The sequence below is a fragment of the Podarcis gaigeae genome (genome assembly GCF_964106915.1).
Source record: "Podarcis gaigeae genome assembly, chromosome: 9".
Classification (NCBI taxonomy): Eukaryota; Metazoa; Chordata; class Lepidosauria; order Squamata; family Lacertidae; genus Podarcis; species Podarcis gaigeae.
In genome coordinates, this window is record NC_139685.1 from 68,387,364 (window position 1) to 68,413,093 (window position 25,730).

Here is a 25,730-nt window from a genome sequence, read left to right on the forward strand (position 1 = left end):
TGAATACCAGTTGCTGGGAATTGCATATGGGCAGAGTGTGGTTGTGCTCATGTTCAGCTTGTAGGGTTTCCGCAGGCCTCTGGGAGAAGAGGATAATAATAATAATAATAATAATAATAATAATAATAATAATAATAATATTTTATTTATACCCTGCCCTCCCCAGCCCAGGCCGGGCTCAGGGTGGCTAGCAAGCAATAATAAAAACAAGTTGAATGAATACAACTTAAAAACAAAATTTAAATACAACATTAAAATATTGAAACATTAAAATAATAAAATGTAGCCTCATTGCAGGAGGAGAAAGGAAAAGAAAAAAGAAAGAGGGGGAAGGAATAAAATTGGCTCCAAGCCAAAGGCCAGGCGGAACAACTCTGTCTTACAGGCCCTGTGGAAAGAAATCAGATCCTGCAGGGCCGTGGTCTCATGAGGCAGAGCGTTCCACCAGGCTGGAGCCAGTGTTGAGAAGGCCCTGGCTCTGGTTGAGGCTAATTTGACTTCCTTAGGGCCTGGGACCACTAGGGTGTTGCTATTTATAGACCTTGAGGCTCTCCGTGGGGCATACTGGGAGAGACGGTCCCGTAGCTTCGAGGGTCCTAGGTCGTGAAGGATGATAGACTAGATGGGCCATTGGCTGCATTCAGGCCTCTTCTTATGTTTTCAAGGCAGGCCCTCCCTCTTTGTTTTCCTTCTGAAATAAAGACAACTGCACAAGTATGTCTTCTGGCAAGGCAAGGCGTTCTCTGGGAATTCTGTCAAAGTTGCAATAATGAATCCATCACTGTGCACACCATTCCCAGTGCTCTGACCTGGCGACCTTGCATCAGAGAGAAAAATAGCTCGTGATTTGTACAGCGTGCCTGATCCCTAGACCTTTCCATCTCTGTCCCTGTGAGTGACATCTGCTCGTCACTCTTCACGTGTCTGCATCTGTGTTTGCAAGCATTTCACCTGCTGCAGTAACCAGCACTTTGCTCTGCAGGACACCTTGCTGGCATTCGCTCCTTGTCAGAGAATCTTCTCTCCGTAGCTTCGATTCCCGTGAAGCTTATTTTTGATGTTCTGTCGCTAATCTGCAAAGCTGTCTGGGGTTCACACAGCCACTGGAAGCCTCTCTCCCCTCTCCTGGTTTTCTCGAGCCTGTGGTGACGCTTCCGAGGGTGCAGGTTTTATTGCCACATGCCACCGCCATCACTTGGAATCGTTCGCAGAATACCGGAAGGCTGAATGTGCCCCTGACTGAGGTGTTTGCCTCACCACAAAGACAATAGATTCTCAGATCATTTAAAACAAACAGCCCAACTTTGAGCAGCCCAATTTCACTGGAGGTCTTCAGGGATGGATCCTGGCTCAGTGGCAGAGCATCTGTGCTGCATGCCCAAGAACGCAGGTTCAATCCCCAGCATCTCCCAGTAGGACTGGGAACTACCGTATTTTTCGTCCCATAGGGGTTTTTTGGGGGGGGAAATAAAGGGGAAAAAATAATTTCCCCCCGCAGGCACGGGGCTGGGGCGGGGGAAGCCCGAGCTTCCCCTGACCCCAGCCCCCAGAACAGGCTGCTATCTGCAAGCCTAGGGAGCCTGGCGGGAAGTCGTGTCGGTCTCCCCAGGCTTGCGGATATCTGCCTGAAGCCCGGGACACGCCCCAGGCTTCGGGATGCAGGCAGCTCTCCACAAGTCGTGGGAGCCCGGTGCGACTTCCCGCCGGGCTCCCATGGCTTGCGAAGAGCTGCCCGAAGCCTGGAGAGCGAGAGGGGTCGGTGCGCTCTCCAGGCTTCAGCGAAAACCTGCATTTCCCCTTCATTTTTGGAGGGGGAAAAGTGCGTCCTATAGGGCGAAAAATACGGTACATCCTTTCTCAGAGCTTGGAGAGTCACCACCAGTCAGTAGATGGTACTGAGGATGCCTTCAGCCTTTGGGAATATTGCTGTAGTTTCCTGGATTATAATGCTAGTTCTTCTGTCCCTTTTCCTAACACTCCTTTCGCGCTGCAGGACCTATTGTGTTATGAAATGGTGGCTTTTTGACTGATATACCGGCATGTTTTATTCACTCCAATGGGTGTGATGTGACACAATGACGAACGTTATCGGATGACTTCACTTCTCCCCCTCCCTTCCTGCAAATGTGTACTTCTGTGTCCCCCCCATACCCACCCATGAGTTCCCCATGGAAGCAGCACTGAAAAATTGCATGGCGTTCTATTCCTGTGATTTTTTTCAGGTTAATGGGGCTGCAAATGAGAGCTGAACACGCACTATGTTCCATTACAGTGGTACCTTGGTTCTCAAACTTAATCCATTCCAGAAGTCCGTACCAAGACGTTCCAAAACCAAGGCACGCTTTCCCATAGAAAGTAATGCAAAATGGATTTTTTTTAAAAAAATGATATTTATTCAAAATTACAAAAATACAAGAAAAAAGAAAAAATAAGAAAAGGAACAGATACATAAAAAAACAACAACAATATAACAACATCACAACAAAAAATGAAAAAAGAAAAAAAAATGGATTAATCCGTTCCAGGCTGTTGAAAAACTACCCCTAAAACGCTTCTCCCCACCGCCCCAATCAGAGCAATCTTTCGAGATCTCTCTCTCTCTCACTCACACACACACACACACGTGTCAAAGTGGCTAGACTGCAGAGCACTGCTCGGACGCTTCTCCTCACTGGCCCAATCAGCACAATCTCTCTAAAAATGGAAGAGCAACACTAAAAACAGAAGCACAGGACTCAGGACACGTTCGACCTCCCCCCAAAAATTGAGAACTGGAACGCTCACTTCTGGGTTTGTGATGTTTGGGTTCTAAGTTGTTCATGAACTAGGCTGTTCAAGAGCCAAGGTACCACTGTAGTTTTCTGGAAGCTTCTTTTACGTCATGTGGAAACTCAATCATAATGCGGGAATTATATGTTATGGACACATCGGGATAATAATAATAATAATAATAATAATAATAATAATAATAATAATAACAACAACAACAACAACAACAATAACAACAACAACAACAATAATAAATTTATACCCCGCCCATCTGGCTGGGCTTCCCCAGCCACTCTGGGCAGCTCCTCACAGAATATTAAAAACTTCCCTAAACAGGGCTGCCTTCGTATGTCTTCTAAAAGTCAGATAGTTGTTTATTTCCTTGACATCTGCTGGGAGGGCATTCCACAGGGCGGGCGCCACCACCTAGAAGGCCCTCTGCCTGGTTCCCTGTAACCTCACTTCTCGCAGTGAGGGAACCGCCAGAAGGCCCTCGGAGCTGGACCTCAGTGTCTGGGTTGAACGATGGGGGTGGAGAATCTCCTTCAGGTATACTGGGATAAACAGACATGTAAATGTAGCCTGAGTTAGTCTGGCACTGTATAAGGCAGGTGTCTATATATTTATGCAGAGGACGGATTGCTCTAACTCCCTGATTTCCTGCATCTAGCAGAAGGTTGGACTTGAAAGCCCAAGAGGCCCAATTTCAGTTCTGTGATCTCCCTTGTATTTAAAGCCCACAAATTCCTCAAAGAACTGAGCCTTCACAGAGCTACAGACCGCAAAAATCTTGAGGGGAAGTCACATCCTTGAAACGTATGGAGCTGCTGGATGAGCCCCAAACCCATCTGGTTCAGCATCCATTCTCTTACCTGTCACCAACCACATACCCTTAGGAAGCTTAAAAACAACAGCAGGAGGCAGCATCTCACTGGTGCCTGGTATTCCCAGATATATTCTGCTGGCCATGGAGGTTCCACTTAACTTCCATGGCTAATAGCTGCCTAATCTATTACACTGACAGTGTTTGCACAGTGGCAGCTAAGGCATGAATCATATTTTGCCTGGGAATCAAAACCTGCTTTTCCCTTTTCCCCATATGCTCTGTGTTAAACATATGCTACGCTGTATATTTAAAACTATCAGCACACCATAAAAAAATAGCTATCAAAATATGTTTTCTTCATTATTGAAAGCTGCCATGTCTTCATTTAGAAGGGGGTGGGGAGGGAGAGAAACGTGACAAGAATTTATGGATATAATCACCTCCCTCTTCCTCCCCCAATGAAAAACATCTTTTAATAGCTATAGAGGAAATGAAATCTGTAGCAGAAATTCCAGCTCATTGGAATGACCTGTACACAACTGTACACAAGCTCTATGTGTGTTGATAGAGGTGTCGGCTGACCAGGTAGAATGACCTGGCCTCTCGTGCTTTTAGCAGGACCTTGACTTGCAGAAACCAGGGGTTTAAAGGCTAGCTCAGGGTTTCCCAATCTTGGGTCTCCAGCTGTTTTTGGACTACAACTCCCATCATCCCTAGCTATCAGGACCAGTGGTCAGGGATGATGGGAACTTTAGTCCCCCAAACAGACCCAAGTTTGGGCTAGCTTTTCATGGCATAGATGTTCACATGTTTGCCCACTAAGCCACTGATAAATGATCTAGAGCAGGCATCCCCAACCTGCAGCCCTCCAGATGTTTTGGCCTACAACTTCCATGATCCCTAGCTAGCAGGACCAGTGGTCAGGGATGATGGGAATTGTAGTCCAAAACATCTGGAGGGCTGAAGGTTGGGGTGCCTGATCTAGAGCTTGTCTCAAAAGTAGGTAGCCCCTCACGTGGGACATCTGGGACTGTGCCAATCACCATATTTCCACTTTTGTGTGTTATCCCAACTGAAACGAGTCAGAGGATGTGATAACCACTTGCATATTTCAGGCTACTTATCTCCCTGAAAACTCAAGGCAACTTGAGGGGAGAGAAACCTGCAGCTCTTTAAATGAGGTTGGACTCCAACTCCAACCAGGGGCCATGGTAGTTGTGGTCGCATGACATCTGTAGGGGCACACAGATTCCCCCTTCCCTGCTAGGAAGACATGGAGCAAATTAAAATCTGCTTCCAGGAGATTCAGCTGTTCTGAGAATTTTCGATGCAAAGTCTTGGGGTGGCAGAGGGCAGGAAGTGTAAGATCAAGCATGGAAGCCATGGGCAGATGTGCAGAAAGGCACATGGTCACTGTAGGAAGAGCAAAGAGCAAGGACAAAGGGCAGCTGTTTAGTGCTCTTAAGGCCTGCAATCCCTCCAACAGTCCTAAAGAATCTGGTCAACTCATCCAGGAATGGCCATAGCCCAGTGGTAGAGAATATAATTTGCATGGAGAAGGTTCAGTTCCTAACATTTTTCAGGTAGGGCTGGTGAAAGCCTTCTGCCTGAATCCCTCCAAAGTGGGCAGTACCACTCCCTGGAGGTGGTGGGATTATTTGGAGTAGTGCTACGAGGCAAGGGGACAGCATGTAAATGACTATCAGACTTTGAAAAGCTGGTATCACTGGATCAGGTGATACCATTGGTATCATAGACTAGTTGAATGCAGATGAGTAGGTGGGAGGCACCAGCTGGGGAACCCCTCGAGGGAAGAAGACTCAGAGCCAGGGGAATGGTGGTAGGACAACAATGAGTGGTCAGAGGGAGAAGAGGGAGCAGACTGGGAGGAGGAGGCGTTGGAAGCTGAAGAGGCAACAGTGTTTACAAGAGGAAATACCGACGATTCAAGAATGGAGAATGAAATTGACGGACTATGAGGAACTGGATAAATTGACTGGGAAAATAAGATATGCTCGAAACCAAAAGTTCATCGCGGATTGGGGAAAATTTGTAGATTATCTGAAAAATATATGTGAGGTGCAAACAACGCTAGTGGGGTTTCAAGAAGCACTGTAAAAGTTTAAGAGGTATTGTTAAAAGAAAATAGAAAAGGGAGGGAAGACAAATGGCAATGCAATCAAAGGAATGCGTATTGAAGGGTAAATACGGATGATTACCAAAGAAGCTGAAGGAAGACCAAAAAGAGTACTTTGTTTAAATTTGTTAAAATTTGGACAAAATTGTATGATTGTGTTGGAAAATCAATAAAATTTTATATATATATAAAAAAGGAAAGTAAAAAAAAAAAAGAAGAAGAGGCAACAGGGTTTAGTGAGCAGGAAGAGGTTGTGACAGAGAGCAGTCCAGACTCAGAGGCAGAAGTGGAGGCTGGAGAGGAGGGGAGCCAAGAGGCAGAGGTCAGGCAGGCTGCTGAAGAAGCCTGGGAGTCTCCCCCTCCTGCTGCAACCAGCTCCCCTCAGTCTCCCAGAACCAGAAGTGGTGTGAAGAAGGCAGAGCAAAGACAGACAAGGCGGAGAAATCTCAGGTTGCTTAGGAAGGAGGAGACTTTGAGAGCTGTGGGAAGGTGAAGGCCTTCAGTCCTCACAACTGCCTCATTGGGGCAAGGCTTATGGGAAGAGTTGCTGTGCTCACTAGGCATGAGCTGTTTTGTTTCTTTGAATAAAGAGTTAAACTCACATATACCTTGCGAGTTACTGCTGACCCGCTCCCGCCGCCCACCCTGACGAATCAATTTTGTTCAATTAATTAAGCCAAATAGTTTTAACTGGACTTTGAATAGATGTGCTGTTGTTACTGTTTTGAGTTTTATTGTGTTATTGTCTTCCTTAGCGGGTCATGCAAACTGCTGTTCTGAATCATGCATTGTACAAGGCAGGGTAGTGGGAACTGAGGACGAGTTGATGGAGCCAAGAGGGTGGTGGCCCAAAAACGTTTGGGAACCACTGATGTAGACAGTACTGAGTTAAACGGACCAGTGGTTTGATTCAGTATGGGGCAGCTTATTGTATGACCCAGTTAGACTCGGCGTGCAGCCGGAGGGCTCTCATTCCCAAGCTGGCTTCTGGGACACCCTTGGAAGTATGACTTCTAGTGCCTAAATTGAGCCTAGGCCAGCTGAAAATTGCAGCGGCATGCAGCTCCAACCCTTGACAATATCTGAATGCTGAAACATGAAGGTTGTTTGTCAAGGATGTCATCAGAAGGCGAGGAGAGCACATTTAACTGTCATGCCAGATCTGCTCTCCCGACTGTCCACCCTGCTGAGATCACAGGGCTGGCGTTGATGGGTCAGCACAGCCGTTCCTGTGGCATTGTGCTGTGTCCACAGTTGCAACTGACAAGGTGCTGAGATGGGTCTTTCCCCCCTCAAAAAAACGAGAAGTAGGGCATGCCGGGGGCTTGATTCAAAGAGAGATGCTGCCTATCTCTCACCTTTATTTACATCCTGCCTCAGGGAGAGGGAGCGAGATACTATGCTTGCCTTTGTTTGATCAGCCCTTGGCCTGCTTTCCTCTCTCTCTGGGGGCCGTTGTATTATTTTCCATGGGAGCCCCATGGCTGTGGGACTTACTTCGATTTATTGATTTAGGAAATGCATCCCTTCTTCGCACATGTGTGCATGCACACACGCAGGTAATCAAAAATAATTTGAAGGAAACAAAGCAGTAAACAGTGGTACCTCGGGTTAAGTACTTAATTCGTTCCAGAGGTCTGTTCTTAACCTGAAACTGTTCTTAACCTGAAGCACCACTTTAGCTAATGGGGCCTCCAGCTGCTGCTGCGCTGCCGCCACGTGATTTCTGTTCTCATCCTGAAGCAAAGTTCTTAACCCGAGGTAATATTTCTGGGTTAGCGGAGTCTGTAACCTGCAGCGTATGTAACCCGAAGCATATGTAACCCAAGGTACCACTGTAGTGCGCTTGATGCAAATATTGCATCCCTGATGCTGCGCCACCCACTCAGGAATTGCTTGAATCTGGACTTTGGCTGCCCTGCAGCTGTTTGTACTATAGATATCTCTCTCACACACAAACACACACCAAACAAATAAATTCTTATCACAAACCCCACGAATCCCTCCATGAGGAAAAGTTGAACCTTCTAGTTGTGTTCTCTGTAGCCAGAAAAAATAACATAAAGGAGCAAAAACACCCACCTAGCCCTGAGAGAGGGCATTTAGACTCTTTTTGCGGTGGTCTTAGCACTCATTGTGCTGAACAGTGCTTCAGAGGCTAGCTGTCCGGTAGCATAACAACTGCTTTGGTTGGTGGAATGACAGCTGGATGACAGTGGCATCTAGAGGGCTGTTATATGCAGAATGTCTTCGAGGGTCTCTGTTGCTTTTGCCTCCTCTGTTTAAAGTACTGGTTCAGCTCTTATGCCTCTGGATCTATCAATCACTGTCTTAATGAGGAATCTGCCTTCATTCCTTGAAGAGTTAAACCCCGATACTATTTTAATCCTTGTTCTTAATGACTGCAGCATTTAGCAATCTCATGTGCAGCATTCCTTGTTTTAGAGTCCCGCCCTTCCTAGTTTATTATGTAGAAATAATGGCAATTATTTAAATTATCATTATTGATTTAAATAATCGCCATGCTGCTTTGCAAGCATTTGAGACAGCAAGTTCCAGGGTTGTCTGTTGAGTGGAAAGAGTGAAAAAAGATGTATAGTTCAAAAGGACGGGCAAATAATGGCTTAAATGAGGTATATCAAACAACTACTGTTACGATATTATTTGCTAATGAAATGGTATCAGTTAGACAACTTGATAGTCGTTTTGCTTCACAACAATAGGGTCTAACAAAAGGAAACGGTGCTGTCATTTATATTATTTGCTAGTACTTAGCATTTATACAGGCCTTTTCCTGAGAGTTCAAAGCTTATTTGCATTATTTCTGTAGGCCTTAAAATTGGAAGGGTGTGGATGCGTTAAGAAAGATCTCCCCAGCTATAACTACCATCCATTGATTTAATTTGCCAGTCCCCACCCTGCAACAATATAGAATCACAGCAGATGGAAATGGACATTTGCTGGTGGAGAGATGTGTCTGATACGATTCACATATTACAAGAGCTGAGCAAGCCCATCCCTTCCACATCTAGGAAGTATCTTGGCTTCTTTCAGCTGCTGGTGCTGGTTATAATACTCACTTGCAGTCAATATGTAAAAAGGTAAATGGCCCTTGACAGTCCAGTCCAGTTGCGAACGACTCTGGGGTTACGGCACTCATCTCGCTTTACTGGCCGAGGGAGCTGGCGTACAGCTTCCGGGTCATGTGGCCAGCATGACTAAGCCGCTTCTGGCGAACCAGAGCAGTGCACGGAAACACCATTTACCTTCCTGCCGGAGTGGTACCTATTTATCTACTTGCACTTTGACGTGCTCTCGATCTGCTAGGTTGGCAGGAGCAGGGACCGACCAATGGGAGCTCACCCCGTTACAGGGATTCGAACCTCCGACCTTCCAGTTGGCAAGCCCAAGAGGCTCAGTGGTTTAGACCACAGTGCCACCCCTGTCCCGGCAGTCAAGATGAGTATCCCTAAAACTCATACTTCTGAGCCCAGAAGCACAAGTTCTGTGACATTACTTTAAGTTTCCATTACAGATATTGGTACTGCAGTTATCACGGCAGCTACTACTAGTAGTATATTTATACTTCTGGCTTGAATAGCAGTGCCAGTGCAATGACTGTTACCAGTATTCATACTTTATTTATATTTTATTACTGCAGTTATCCATACTGTGGCTGCTACTTGTGCTACAGTTACTATTACAGTTACTAGGGCTGTATTCTGGTTGTTACTTCTGCCACCACTCAGTGAACATTTAGTGAACATTACGGGCCTGGAAATGAAATAGGTTGCATGCAGAGAGTTGGCGGGCTACATTAAGTGGATAGAAACAAAAGAAATATACAATATAGGCAATGCATTGGTCTCTGAAACTCAATAAAATACAGTCATACCTCTACTTACATATCTCTCTGAATACGGAATCTTCGGGTTACGGCCGCAGCAAACCCGGAAGTCTATACTTCTGGGTTTTGTCGCACGCATGTGCAGCAGCACTCCTCTGTTTACGTAATTTTCAGGGTGCAAACGGACCCCCAGAATGAATTCAGTTCGTATCCAGAGGGTCCACTGTATACAGTTTAACCACTAATGGTTAATTGGTCCTAGATTGACATGTAAAATCAGCTTGTTTATGAACATTTTCTGTTACAGCATTATTACTATTACCGTATTTTTCGCTTTATAAGATGCACCAGACCATAAGACACACCTAGTTTTTGGAGGAGAAAAACAAGAAAAAAATATATTCTGAATCTCAGAAGCCAGAACAGCAAGAGGGATTGCTGTGCAGCAAAAGCAGCGATTCCTCTTCCTGTTCTGGGTTCTGGGATAGCTGCACAGCCTGCATTCGCTCCATAAGACGCACACACATTCCCCCTTACTTTTTAGGAGGGAAAAAGTGAGTCTTATAGAGCAAAAAATACGGTAATTAAATTTGTGTACCGCCCTACATCCGAAGATCCCAGGTCAGTTCACAAACCGCATTGCTTCTCTTACCTGACTGCCCAATGACTCATTCTGAGCACAGGCAGATAAAGCCCACCATTAAAATACCCTTGTTTCTTTGCTCTTCTAGTGGTGACAGAGCTGTTAATGTTGGTGCATCAGTATGAACTGCCTGCGTTGCCTCTGCAGGCCCAGCGCTCACCGGGTTAAATGACTGACAACCGCGTACGTGAGGGGTTTATGCTCTGTGGCTGCACGGTTGTTAGGTCCATATGCCCAGTTACAAAATAAGCACTATTAGCAGGGATAAAAGAGCTGCCCTTAATAGCATTTTCTAAAAGCAGCCTGTGAACTAAAAAAAACATCATGGGCAATAATAGTCTGTTGACTCTTTTGGGACCCTTTCTGCAGCAGAACACAGCACTTGTTTCATTACCCAGGTTGCAGGATCCTCTGCGGGGCAATTGGGTTCCTGGGACATATACCCTTGTGCAAATTAATTGAAACAAACAATGTAGTTTATCACACAGAACTCACATATACATGTACAAAACTCACATGTACAGTGGTGCCTCACAAGACGAAATAAATTCGTTCCATGAGTTGCGTCGTCTTGCGATTTTTTCGTCTTGCGGAGCGCGGATTCGCTGGGTATTAACGGCTTTAAGAAAAAGGAAGCAAACTCTCAAGACGTTTTTGTCTTGCGAAGCAAGCCCATGGGGAAAATCGTATTGTGAAGCATCGCAAAAAGCGAAAAACCCTTTCGTCTTGCGCGTTTTTCGTCTTGCGAGGCATTCGTCTTGCGATGTACTACTGTATGTACATTACTAACGGATATGACCTCCGCCATTTTAAAGCAGCATTTGAACACGGTTCGGCATGGAGTCTACTAGTTTTGAACAGTCACTGTTGATTTTCGGGTCCCTGTACCACACTTGAATCAGTGCCTGAATGAGCTTCTCCATAGTCGTACAGTCTACAGCACAGAGGCGACTTTTGCGTACAGCCCACAAATTTTCAATGGGATTTACGTCCTGGGAATTCCCTGGCCAATCAAGTACCTGTATTTGATGCTCTGTCATGAATTTCTTCACCACTTTTGATGTGTGACAGGGGGCTAGGTCCTGCTGCAATATCCCAGAACCCTCAGGATACCTCTTTTCCAGCTCTGGAATAACTCTCTTTCGTAAAACCTCAATATATTGTGGCGAGCGCATCATTCCTTCTATTGGTTGCAGGCTTCCGACACCATAATGATCAATGGACTTTTCGTGTTTGTTTTGAGTACAGGATTACGAGTAAGATAGAAAACATGCTTTGTTTTAATTAATTTGCACAAGGGTGTAGATCTTGCACTCCAAAATTTCTCTCAGCTTTTAAAGTCAAAATCTTGGCACCAAGTAAACCTCCTCTTCTACCTCCATCCCTCCCCACACCAAATGTTTGTATGTTCAAAATTTACTGTGCTAGGAAGCTATCCACCTGGAGATGCAATTGGAATTGTTTACTTTTAGCCCATTCCGTTTTATTTACTTCCAGTTAATTGTGACGAGGGATGTGTTTAACATTCACTGGCTCCGATTTCATATGCATGAAATCACTTCCGTGTTTCTTTCACACAGACATTTGTGCATATGTAGAAACACGCTTGTGCCTGTGTTCTGCGTAACATGTGAGCAAGCCTGTTCAGACTCCCCATCAAGGTGTTTAAAAATTCACCCATGTCGTTCACCAGGTATAAATGCTCAATAGGGAATTGGGATTCCCCATACAACTCAGCACCCTTAACAAACTACATTTCCCAGGATTCTTTGGGAGAATCCATGGCTGTTAATAATGCTTGGAACGTATGGTGCGGATATGGGCAGAGAGACCTAGTGAATTTGACCCACCCCATTTCCTACGCCCAGGCCTGTCTTGTGCCTGTGAATCCCACCAATCCAGAAATCTGGGAGACATGTGTCTCACCCTGGCATAGTTTGGAACATCACCCAGTTAAGTAACAAGGAGGATTTTAGCACTCATTTTATTTCATTTATTAAACTTGTTAGTTGCTTGTCACCCAAAGGTCTCCAAGCAATTTACAGCCACAAAAGGAAGATATACCATAATCCCTTAGGAAATAATCTGGTAATAATCTGGGTGGAGTAATAATCTAGAGTCAGAATGCCTTTGAAAAGGACGTTCTGGTGTTTTTTTAATATATTTTTTAAAATACTCACTTTCCGTGAATATTGCATGTATCTGGTTGTTTGAAAGTATGTGCTGAAATGGTTGAGTTAGCCTCTTAAAGTACACAATCTGACTGCCTTAGTCTTTGTTCTTGAAGGACATTTTGTCAGCCAAAGACTCTGCGCAAGGAAGTGCCTGTTTCAAACTTTGGCCACATTTCAAAGCCGCCTAGAGCGTTGGCGTTTACTAATCCCTTTCCAAAGTAAATATATCAATCCACTCCCTGTTTTTAAATATATATACAGTATTTAAACTAAACTGCAGGTGTCCATGGATATTTATGAGGTGAGCCCAATATTCCAGCAGTTATAGCAGTGAAATACATCCTGTGTAGGGAGCCAGAGGAGGCACAGGGGAATGTTAACGCCGCTAGAATGTTAACACCTCCCCGACTGGAAAACATGACACTTAAGTTCAGCAGTGGGCTGGTGATGTCAGCTCCTAAATGCTAAATGTAACAGGGTTAGAGGGAAATGCTTGCAACTAAATACCTTGGGATTTATTTATTTTTTACTAGTTCTGCACTGTTGTGCTATCAGCGCCTTGTGCTTTATCGCTCATTTGTCCAAAAGCATAAGGCCTTGCCATCTTAGAGGACCCGGGGGAAACGGTTGCATGCAATCTTGCTTCAGGATTTTTGCAGCGCGCACATGATCTATTTTACCTCTCAGCAGTGCAGTCAGGTGGGTGTGTTAAGGGAGGGTTGTACTGATAAAAGTATGCCTGTGCTGCAAAGTTATGTCAGTTGTGTGTGAGAGAGATATATCAGGTTACATACGCTTCAGGTTACAGACTCCGCTAACCCAGAAATAGTGCTTCAGGTTAAGAACTTTGCTTCAGGATGAGAACAGAAATCATGCAGTGGCGGTGTGGCGGCAGCAGGAGGCCCCATTAACTAAAGTGCTTCTTCAAGAACAGTTTCAGGTTAAGTACAGACCTCCGGAACGAATTAAGTACTTAACCTGAGGTACCACTGTATATCTCACAGTTGTTCGGCGAGTTGCATAGAGCTAGAGAGCCCCTACCTTCATTCACATAAAGAGAGAGAATGGAATACTACTACTACTACTACTACTACTACTACTAATAATAATAATACAGTGGTACCTCGGGTTACAGATGCTTCAGTTTACAGACGTTTCAGGTTACAGACCCCGCTAACCCAGAAATAGTACCTCGGCTTAAGAACTTTGCTTCAGGATGAGAACAGAAATTGTGCGGCGGCAGCAGCGGGAGGCCCCATCAGCTAAAGTGGTGCTTCAGGTTAAGAACAGTTTCAGGTTAAGAACAGACCTCCAGAACGAATTAAGTTCTTAACCCGAGGTACCGCTGTAATAATAATAATTTATTACTTATACCCCACCCATCTGGCCATGCCTCTCCAGCCACCCTGGGCGGCTCCCAACAGAATATTTAAAACACGATAAAACATCAAAAATTAAAAACTTCCCTAAACAGGGCTGCTTTCAGATGTCTTCTAAAAGTCAGATAGTTGTTTATTTCCTTGACATCTGATGGGAGGGCGTTCCACAGGTTGGGCGCCACTACCCAGAAGGCCCTCTGCCTGGTTCCCTGTAACTTAGCCTCTCGCAGTGAAGGAACTGCCAGAAGGCCCTCGGAGCTGGACATCAGTGTCTAGGCTGAATGATGGGGGTGGAGATGCTTCTTCAGGTATACAGGACCGAGGCTGTTTAGGGCTATAAAGGTCAGCACCAACACTTTGAATTGTGCTCGGAAACGTACTGGGAGCCACTGAAGGTCTTTCAGGGCTGGTGTTATATGGTCTCGGCAGCCACTCCCAGTCACCAGTCTAGCTGGAAAAAAATAGGAAGCTGCCCTATACTGAGGCAGGGCATTCGCTCATCTAGTTCAGTGCTTTTTACACTGACTGGCAGCAGCTGTCCAGAGTTTCATGCTGGATATAAAGTTGAATATAAAGTATAGCAGTAAACAGGAAACTAAAGATTTCAAAACAAAACATTGCAAAGGAGCTCAGCTACAGAATGCACATTTAACACAGCCAAGGTACAAAAGAAATTAATAATCTTGAGCATTTCAAAAGAAAACATTACTAAAGGAAGTCAAATATAAAACACACACTAAAAACAGCATGATTAGCAAAAGAGTGAAAGTATTATCCTAAGCATAGATCTTAAGATAGATCTGGTGGTTCCCTCCCAGCGAGAAGTAAGGTTACAGGGAACCAGGCAGAGGGCCTTCTTGGTAGTGGCACCCGCCCTGTTTAACGCCGTCCCATCAGATGTCAAGGAAATAAGCATAGATCTATTGCTGCCAGTCCTGCCAATGGTGGTTTATGGCCAAGTGGTGGCTGTGGAAGCTCGGGTTCCATAACTCCGGTCTGCACCAAGAGACAGCCAAGATTGTCCTTTTTCGGTGGAAACATCAGAGTAACATTGAGAGAAGTTAATACTGACTTTCGACAAGACAAGCAACTCATTGCATTTCTTTCTTTGGGGCGATCGCAGCTGATTCGGTGCCTCCTGAAGCTGGCACCTTTTCACAAGATAACGGGCACCCCCAAAATAATTTAAAGTGAAGTTCACGGGAATTGTCACTCAAATTAGAAATGGCTGGCGCTTGCCTTACACGCTGCACTAATCATGTTCGCAGCAGGAGATGTGAAGTCATACGCAGGGCAGACCCATTAAAAGTAATGGACTTAAGTCCATTGATTTCCATGGACATGACTTACTTTGGATGTCACCCAATGTCTTTAATACTGCCTTTTTATTTATAGGCAGAGTGATCCTACAAGTGTCCTACAAGGTCCATTGCAGAAGTTCCTCTGAGTTTTTTTTCTTCTTTTTAAATGTTATGCTGCTGGTCTCTTGTAGAGGATTCCAGACACTTGGCTTTTTTGAGATAGTAAAATGGGGGAAAGTTCAAGGTTGATAAAGGCATCGAATATGTGTGCTGCTTTAAAATCTCTTTTAGGATTCCAAAGCAGGTCCCGTTCCTTAAACCTGCATCCTTAAGCGTATTGGCCCACCCAAGCTACGCTGATCACTCATGAGATAATCATGGGATGCCTGCATAACTCATGTTTTAATTAGTGTAGCCCTAAGACACTAATTTACTTCAATTTTATACTGACTGCATGTTGGTATTGTTAAGGTTTATGACCCAGTGATTTACAAGGAATGATACATCTGAATTCAAATTGGATGTATTGATTGTTTAATTGAGTAAGAGGGCATGGATGTAACATTAAGCCACCGCAATGACAGACTGTGGCCGTGGGGCTGAGAAGGTGGTTCAGCTTCCTCAGGTTTTTCTGTGCTGGAGGAGGGAAATCCCGATCAGTGAATTCCATCCCATCTCTAACACTAGTTTATTTTAAATAGTTCATTAGTCATTCTTCAGCCATGGCCTCCCCAGCTAAAACATAGAGTAAAAAATAAAAGCTGTACAGAAAAACCCATGGTGTGATCACAACAGGCAACAAAATCTAACCCAAGCATCCCCAACCTTCGGCCCTCCAGATGTTTTGGACTACAATTCCCATCATCCCTGACCACTGGTCCTGTTAGCTAGGGATCATGGGAGTTGTAGGCCCAAACATCTGGAGGGCCGCAGGTTGGGGATGCCTGATCTGACGAGAGAGAGAACCCCCAAAAGCAATTAAACTGAACTCTGGGGAGACAGTTCAAAAGAGAGGGATGTCACAAGAAGAAAGACCCTAAAAACAGGAGCAAGGTTTTTATATACAGTGGTACCTCGGGTTACATACGCTTCAGGTTACAGACACCGCTAACCCAGAAATATTGCTTCAGGTTAAGAACTTTGCTTCAGGATGAGAACAGAACTTGTGCTCCGGCGGCGCAGCAGCAGCAGCAGGAGGCCCCATTAGCTAAAGTGGTGCTTCAGGTTAAGAACAGTTTCAGGTTAAGTACAGACCTCCGGAACGAATTAAGTACTTAACCCGAGGTACCACTGTACAGCTTTATAATACAATAGCATTCCCTCCCCCCCCAAAAAATGGCACCGTTCACATGCAAAAGAGGTATATAAACATTTACCTTGATCAGATGCATTGGGGCTGTTCTTATTTATTTATTTCTTAAAGTCTCATGCACTGAATTTCTGACTCCACTCCTTAGGTTTCAAATGTGTGTGGAACTGGAATCGGGAGCAATGGGTTTTGGGTAGGATTTGGGACCTCAAATTAATTTCAACGCCAGGAAGTTGCTCCGGCTTTCTGTGGCAACTTTTAATATGCCCTCTGCATGCATGCATTACAAAGCAGCGCAAACCTTGTCAGATTCCATTACCTACACGTGCAACTTGTTCTTTTCTGCGCTGGCATGGAATCTTTGCTGTTACATCCATGGCGATACAACACCCCGACCTTCAAAGTTAATTAGCACTTTCTGTGTGTTTTCCAACATCCTGCCTTCGGATAAAGCAGGCTTGCAGCTCACAAAAAGATTCCCCCTTCTATGTACGGTTTTGATTTAATGCCTCTCATCTGCAAACCCATCAATATGGAGGGGGGAGATAAAATTGAGAATGCATAAAGAGAAAATGCTCCGTTGACATGGATGAATATCTCATAACCCTCTGTTCACTTGGTAGCTGGATAGTGGCGGGTGGTAAGAACCATGGGGAGATAGAAAGGCCTTTGTATGTACTGTACAAGGTCTCAGGTTCATTTCCCAGTATCTCCAGCAACAAGTATCTTGAGTTACTGTTGTGAGCCAGACTGGACAGTAGTGAGATCAGTGGTATGACATCTTCCCACACAGAAATAAGCTATTTGGGGTGGTTTCCGATTAGTTTCATAGTCAAACACTGGTCATTTGCAATTTGCAAGCCAGCAGTAATAATGATGGATTCAACAACTGCATTCAGATTAACTGCAAACCATGGTTTGTCGTTACAAGCACCAGCTTCTTCAAAACATAGTTTACTTTGCATTTTAGTTTCTTGTTTATATATATTTTGGAGGAAATATATGCAAGCTACTTTTAATATTTGAACACATTCCATAAAAATCAAAATGATGATGATGATGATGATTACTGCTGTGGATTATGCATAAATGTTTGGCGTTGGTGACTATTTACAATTGCATTTGGAGCGCTGAGAATCTCGGATGGATTTTGTAGATTCCTGAAAAGAGATACATGTATGTGTGTCCCTACTTTTGTGACATACACAAGAGAATGCTGACAATCACATTTAGATGCCTGTCAACATCTACTGTGGTGTCTCTTGATTTCTTTAGACCTTGACAGAGTTCTGAGATTGTCAACATTCCCATGTAAATGTCAACCGTCAACCGTTTTCAAACATTCACCATAACATATGTACATCAGAGTCCACGGAAGTCAGAGGGAGTTTTCCTGCCATCTTTGTCTACTTCACTTCATTCACATGCTATTCAAAATTCAAACTTCAGATTAGATTAGGTTGCTTGACTTCCAGTAAATATGAACCCAGCATATGTGTGTTCTTATTTGAATATTCATAATATATTTCATTTGCTAATTTGGAAAGCCCGACTTGTTTCAGCTCAGGGTTACAGATCCCCAGTCAACGTGTGAAAATGGGCCAGGGCATTACCATCAGAACACTAGAGTTGTCGGCTATGGAAATCTAGGCACACAGCGAATACACTGTGAGACAAATAAGAAAGCTCAGGGAACTGGATGCATCTTGCTAGTCTTAATGTTCTGGTGTGGTCTCTGGTGGTTGTGGCTGCCTTCTCAAATTGTGGTGCCCTCCAGATGTTTTGGACTGCGATTCCAACAGTCCCAGCCAGCATGGCCAATGGTGAACAATGATTAGAGTTGTTGTTCAAAACATTGGCTGGGGAAGGCTGGTCTATATCTATAACTTATGCAGCTGTGATTTACTCAGTACAGTGGTACCTCGGGTTAAGAACTTAATTCGTTCTGGAGGTCCGTTCTTAACCTGAAACTGTTCTTAACCTGAAACACCACTTTAGCTAATGGGGCCTCCCGCTGCTGCCGCACAATTTCTGTTCTCATCCTGAAGCAAAGTTCTTAACCCGAGGTACTATTTCTGGGTTAGCAGAGTCTGTAACCTGAAGCGTCCCTAACCTGAGGTACCACTGCACTGAGGTGGCAAAGTTCTCTATCCGTAATAGGAACCCACTCCACTGAGATTGTACATACAACACTCTCTTTTCCAGTCCCTTGACTGCACTTCACTGTGCTTTTTTGGCACCGCATTTTAATCCAATGCGATTTTTAGTTATTTTAGTGATTTATTAGACTTATATACCACCCCTCATCATAAGATCTCAGGGTGGATCACAAGATAAGAATACAGTGGTACCTCGGGTTGCAGGCGCTTCAGGTTACAGGCTCCACTAACCCAGAAATAGTACCTCGGGTTAAGAGCTTTGCTTCAGGATGAGAACAGAAATTGCGCGGTGGTGGCAGCGGCAGTGGGAGGCCCCATTAGCTAAAGTAGTACCTCAGGTTAAGAACAGTTTCAGGTTAAGAATGGACCTCCGGAACGAATTAAGTTCTTAACCCAAGGTACCACTGTATAAGATCAAAGCACAAATAAATAGTTAAAACAAAAACAACAAGAAACAACCACAGTTAAAAGGCTGTACGTAGAATATTAATCGATCAAAGGCCTGGTTGAAGAGGAATGTTTTCGCCTGGTGCCTAAAGGGGTAGCCACCACAGAAAATGGGACCTTGACGGCACCTAATGGTTGTGTCAGCTCCTGACCTAGAATGGGGCATTTCAACCTCAGGACAAGTGCACCACCACAACCCCATTTGCAGAAAGATTACTCCAGTGCTGTGGACACATATGTTTAGGGTTGCTGTATTTATTTTGTGCTACTGTTCTATGAATGGTTTGGGTGGGGTGGGGGAAACACATAATTTGTATCTAATATACTTTTACTCAGAGCAGGCCCATTGAAGTGAATGCACATTGATTTCAGTGGGTCTACTGAGTAAAAGTTAATTGAATACTTTTTGTGATTGATTCGTTAAAAAAAAAAGTGTGTAGATTTTACTTTAAAAAGAAGAAGCAGATTAGATTTAAAGGCAGCAGGCCTGATCCAGATATGCACCTCAAAATTGCTTGATGAGCACACACAAAACCTGTGCATCAGAGGTGCAGGACACAGGGACATATATGCCATTTGCATTTTTCTGCAGAAGCGGGGCATGTGTGGTGTTTTTTTTTTTTTTACATCTGAGCACAGATGTGTGCTGGGATCAGATGTAGGTAATTATTCCGAGTTGCACAAGTTCCAGATCTTCTGTTGGCAGAAGTGGAATCTGCCTTCCCCATCCACATGGGCTATTCTGGGCTTCTAAGTGCAGAAAGATCCTCCATCCTCTCTCTCTGAGTTTCGGTGTTTCCCTTCCTCTTCTGTGAATTGAAATTCTGGGTATTTTTACATTCACTAGGACTTCGCTAGATCATTTCCCCCCCCAAAAAAGCAGGGAAAGGGAAAAAATCAATTAAGTATATTAGTTAATATTGCCTTACAGTATGTTAATTAGTTCAAAAGCAACCTAAACATTTCAAAACAGTTTCTGGTTTAAATCATGAAGAGCAGCAATTTCACCAACTGTAGGCTGACACTAGTCATGGTCCTGAATGTGTTGTGCAAATTATGTTAATTGCATGCAACTAATATATGTAAATCTACATTCCTTCAGAGCATGATGCATACCCGGTGTGGCCCTGCTTGCTGAGCAAGCTGCTCATGCTCTTGATTTTAATCAAGGCCTTCTGCTGGGTGATGATGCAAATCATGATTACATTAATCTATCCACCGTGGACAATGTGTTTAAAGAGAGTTATGCTCTTAGTTTACTATGGTAAATTTTTTTATTAGAGATATTGGGTATATGGCACTTAAACAGTCCAGAAAAATATCTGCATTCAGTCGGCTGTAGCTAAACCTCCAATGATTTCTGTGGAACTGACCTCTTTATCTTAGCATAAGCTTTTGTTGGCCAACACCTAATTCATCTGATGCATGAAGCCACATGGCTGTAGAATCAGTTGCAGTACTCGATGAGAAAGAGGCTGTGAGAAATTACACAGTGTATTTTACCATGCTGATTTAAACAGTGATTTAATTGATCCACAAAAAGCTTATCACCTGACCGACTTCATTCTCATTCTTTGGAGCCAAAATCAGAGGAGCATCTCAGACATGAGTTCTTTACATAAGCCAAAGCAAATACATCAGGCCCCTCTAAGTTAGAACTTGGACAGCGTCCCATTGTTAGTCCTTTGGTTCATACACAATAAGATATCCAACCTTGAAGACAAGTAGTGTCATTTGCTTGTCATTAGCAAACCTTATTTGGAGATTAAAGGTAAAGGTAAAGGTACCCCTGCCCATACGGGCCAGTCTTGACAGACTCTGGGGTTGTGCGCCCATCTCACTCAAGAGGCCAGGGGCCAGCGCTGTCCGGAGACACTTCCGGGTCACGTGGCCAGCGTGACAAAGCTGCATCTGGCGAGCCAGAGCCGCACATGGAAATGCCGTTTACCTTCCCACTGGTAAGCGGTCCCTATTTATCTACTTGCACCCGGAGGTGCTTTCGAACTGCTAGGTTGGCAGGCGCTGGGACCGAGCAGCGGGAGCACACCCCGCCGCAGGGATTCGAACCGCCGACCTTTCGATCGGCAAGTCCTAGGCGCTGAGGCTTTAACCCACAGCGCCACCTGCGTCTTCAGCAAAGCCAGAGGATAGACCAAACCATGGAGTCTTCCACTGAATATCGATATATGCATTGTTTAAATGTTCAGAGAAAATAATATATGGGAACAGATCTTTCAACATGTCTCTTTTGACCATTTTTTCCCCAGATGGATGGTTGTGTTAATCGGTTGCCCAGGTGGGCAGGAAGTAGATCAGGATCTAGTGGCACATCTCTTGGTGATCTGCATTAGATCAGCAGGGATTTCTTACTTATGGTACTTTGACCATAGCAACAACAACATGCTGAAATGAAAAGAAAGATTATTGCAACATCTTAAAGACTAACAATGTTTTTTTTTATAGCGTAAACACTTGTGGAATACGACCTGTGTTACCAGATGCATGAAGTATTGTCCTGAATTATGTTTCAGAATTTGATGAAGTGAACTGTAGGCCTCAAAAGCTAATGAATTTGTTAATCCTTAAGGTGCCATGAGCCTCTCTGTTGCTTTCTCTCTTTCATGTTATCTGAAAGACTGAATAGCCGGGGTTCCTATTGCCAACAATAGCATAGCATGGTCCTTCTCAGCGATTATATCCCAAAGGATTATATCCATTATCCAACCATTCTGTCTTTGTTTTTAAAATGTAGTTATTACCACCATTCACACTAACACCTTCATTGTGTTTTCTCTCTCTTTTTAGGGCCGTTGCATGAACTTCACCCGAGTTCAGTCTCAGTAAAGGAAGGCAAAGAGGATGAAACGCCACCACTTCTGCGATGCAACCAAAGAACGCCAACAAAGCACTTAAACAAAATCCTCAGAACAACTTCAGCCTCTCAGCCTGGAAATTTTGCTGCATTTGATTCCACCGCAAGCCACCTACTGCTGCACTAAGCTCTGATGCCCGCCACTTTCTTCTCAGCTTGTTACCTCATGCAGTATTCATTACCGTATTATATTATTTAGGAACATAGGAAGCTGCCGTATGCCAAGCCAAACCATTGGTCCGGCGCATTGTCTACATTGACTGGCAGAATTCCAGATAGGAATCCCTCCCAGTCCTACCTAGAGAGATGTTGGGGACCGAACCTGGAACCTTCTTCATGCAAAGCAGATAATTCTGCCATTAAGCTATGACCTAAAGGTGATGTTATAAAGTGTGCACATCTAGGTTTTCAATGAAAGATCCGTTCCAGGAATCACAACTGAATGACCAATGACATTGGCTTTTGTTGTTATTGTAGCTGAACAATATGCACTCGAGCCTTCATGTGCCCCTAGTGGGAGCTGCCTTGTTTCTTGGACGCGACGACAGCACTTGCTACTCAAATAGGAAACTCTTCGCCACAGGCAGGAGACTCAGATTCCCTCCAGGCTTGGGAAAACGCAAGAGTTCATTGCCTCTCAGCGATGTCATGTCACAAAATCCTTCCAAGTCCCATCCCAGCCCCCTCCACTGCCACCCATCGGAGTGTGCCTTACGGGAACCTTCTGACTGAAAATCTTGTCACTTTAACACTGAGCAGTGCACATGCATGACAAAATCGTAGACATGGTGCCTCAAGGTATTGGTGGCAAGCGAGACTTTGCCCTTTAGTTTCTGAAGACACCTTTCTTTCATTATGTACCCAGGACAGGAAGAAAAATTAATAGAGCGTTATTCTACAGGAAGACAGCCTGTAACCAGGGATCTCGAGCAGAGATTGAGGGACTGACGCTACCCCAGGCTTTGGCATTGTGGCCAATATTTTCCCCTCTCTAACTTTCCCCTTTTTTGCACTCGGCACTCAGTAGCACATGAAAGCATTAGCCTCTGTAAACATACCTAGCCATTCTAGGCTTATGTATTGTTGTTATTGTTATAAGATTGGAAAAAAGCCATTGCCACAATGCTGGCATCTCAGGGTCCTTTTCTCTCTCCTCTCCAACCCCCAACCCCCACCCCACAAATCTCCAAGGGCTCTTCAGCGTCACAAGCCAGCAACTCTCTGTGCATGAGAATTTCAAAGTTTAATTAATATAATTAAAGGCAACAGCAAGCAGCAGCCTGTGAAGGTTTTGCTCATCTTTTTTATGCCTTTTGACATTGAATGACCTATTACTGTATGCGCATTACTCAGTTTTTTGAGGGGGTACCAAGCTTTGGTGGAAATTCAACACTGGGGCCAAGAAAGGAGAGAGGGAGATGGGAGACGAGGCGCCTCCTTTCCTCAGTTTATAAATTAAATGTGCTGGAGTGCCGGCCATTGGTAAAACGTTGACAAACTATGTATTATTATTTTTTTTAATGGAAAAACCAGTGTTGTGTCACGTCGGCAGTGCCAAATTATGTTAGCGTGAGTGGAAGCACTGTGGGGGAGGAAGGAGGCAGCAGCTGAAGAAAAAGGCTCAAATGATCCAGTCACTTTCGATACTGTACTTCAGATGCAAAATGGATATTCGAGTCGAAACCTGACAAAGTGCGCGTACTTTGATGGGAACCGGTATAGACAATGACCAGTGGCTGGGTCAGTGGGATGTCTCTCTGCGCGCAGGGAGGCTTATCAAATGACACTAAAAATAAGTTCAACAACCATCACGTCTGAGGGGAAAAGGCGAACATTTCACGTTTGGTGGGCATGCCTGCGCGGAAGACGGGAAAGAGCGAAAGGGATGCGTGCTGGTCTAATTATCCCCTTTGTTGCTTTTCATTGAAATCCCAAGGGGCGTGGAATAATTCCCCTTGGTTGATGGCCAAATTTGCGGCTCTTCCCAAAGCAAGACTCCCACCACACAATGTAGCCTCTTGCTTAACAGCTATTTTGGGCTGGAGATTGTTGACATCGCCGGTAGCGTTGCCAACACCCCATGTGAGCTTGCACGGATGAAATCCTTTACCTGAGGTGCTACTACAAGTCATTTCACTCTTTTTATTTAAGCCCTTCTCTCCAGAGCCAGTGCCTTCTTTTTGCTGGGGGGGTTACCATCCTCCTTGGCTTCTGGCTTCGACCAGGAGACCCACCTTCCGATGTCATCGCATGAGTTTCAAGAAGGCATGTCACAGGCTAACTCAGGGGATTTACGCTGGCTGTACAATTATTTAAATTTGTCAGATGCTACAGCATGGGTGATGCGCAGTGTTAGCAATGTAAATAAGACAGAAAAATGTGCCGCCGCCATCACTTTCGGCAGACTCTAGTGGGGATGGAATTGGAGCTAAGATCAGATCAGCAGACGCTTTCGACGGGGTCAGAGTACGACGGCGCTGTCCGTTTTATATCCAAAATATGTAACACTTGCAGTTCCTTCACAAGCAGATATTTATAGTTTACTGCAAAACCTTGGTTATGTCTGTGTAAATTCTGACTTCCTCTGCTTACGGTGAAAACCAAACCATGTACATTTTCTGATTTGCTGCTCTGCACATACCTGGGGAAATGGTGCTATAGATTTGGGTCAAGATATTGAACCATCGAGTGTGAAATTTGCAATCAGTTCAGACATTGAACATGACATTTTGCCTTTGAAGTGAAATGTTTAGGAAAGCAAATAACGCTGACACATCCATGGCTACCTGTAAAATAGCATATTTAAAGCAATTTCTTTATTTTCTTTCTAAAAGGATTGCTCTGTGTTGCAGAAAACTAAAACCAAAACGAATATTTAAAAGGAAGACATGGGTAATATATTTGTGGCGCTCCAAAGGGCCATATTTAATGTTGATCATATAGTTCCATCTTTATGAGTTTCTATTTTCAAGAAATAAAACACTGAAATGTGGTTATTTATCATAATAGTCCTTCATGCAGAACAACAAAGGTTTCTCAGGGTTTAACATTACATCGCGTTCGTTATTTTAGGAAACCTTTTTTGTTACTCATGTAAAAATACTTACAATATTTAAATATATGCGGTAGCTGAAATGCATATTTTTAAATATTGATGGAAATAGGGACATAATTTAATACCTACTTTTTTTAAAGCCCCTGGTTTAATAATAATCACGGGTGTGTTTGCCAACTTCATGTGCAGTGAGCTTCAATGCAAATGTACCAAAGCATTATTAATTTAACAGAGTTTATTAAATGTATTAAAGCTATATGTTTATAAAATTATAAGAGTCATCTCTATTAATCTCTGAATGAGGTTTCATGGCATTCATGATGGAGTCATAACACTTTGGTAAGATGCTGGAGTCAGAATGGACTTCATTGCAGCAGATGTCAATATCAACAGCACAATTTGGGGAAATAAAGACATATTTTTTCTTCCAGTATATTTCTAAAGTACAGAAGAGGACTTGGATGGTTACAGGACTCCCAGGAACATCCTGAAGGGCCTGTGTGTATTGGTGTGTGCGCACGTACGACGACTTGTGAAAAATAGGTGAATGCAATGGATTACAGTAATACATTCTATGGTGAAGTTTTAAAACAAACATAGAAATCCCACTTTACATATGTAAATATACAAGTCATAATAGAGCTGAAGTTTTATTTTTCTTACCAAAATACCATTAAAATGAAAATATATTGGCTTGTGCATCAATTAGGGATGGCTCAATTTATTCGGCCAACCCTAATTGATTCACAAGCCAATGTATTTTACTTTCTCATTTTTCTCATTTTTCACTCAGGTTCCATAGCCCATATTCC

General features: G+C 43.9%; 1 protein-coding gene across 1 annotated transcript in view; it reads left to right on the forward strand.

Annotated features, from left to right (window-relative positions):
* ANTXR2 (ANTXR cell adhesion molecule 2) overlaps positions 1-25,187 on the forward strand; it is a 156,823-nt gene extending 131,636 nt beyond the window's left edge. The window contains exon 17 of the mRNA XM_083756652.1: positions 21,797-25,187. Within this exon, the coding sequence (XP_083612778.1) occupies positions 21,797-21,835 (39 nt within the window). The 3' untranslated portion in view covers positions 21,836-25,187. The remainder of the gene's footprint in view (positions 1-21,796) is intronic.
* Positions 25,188-25,730: the final 543 nt, after the last annotated feature.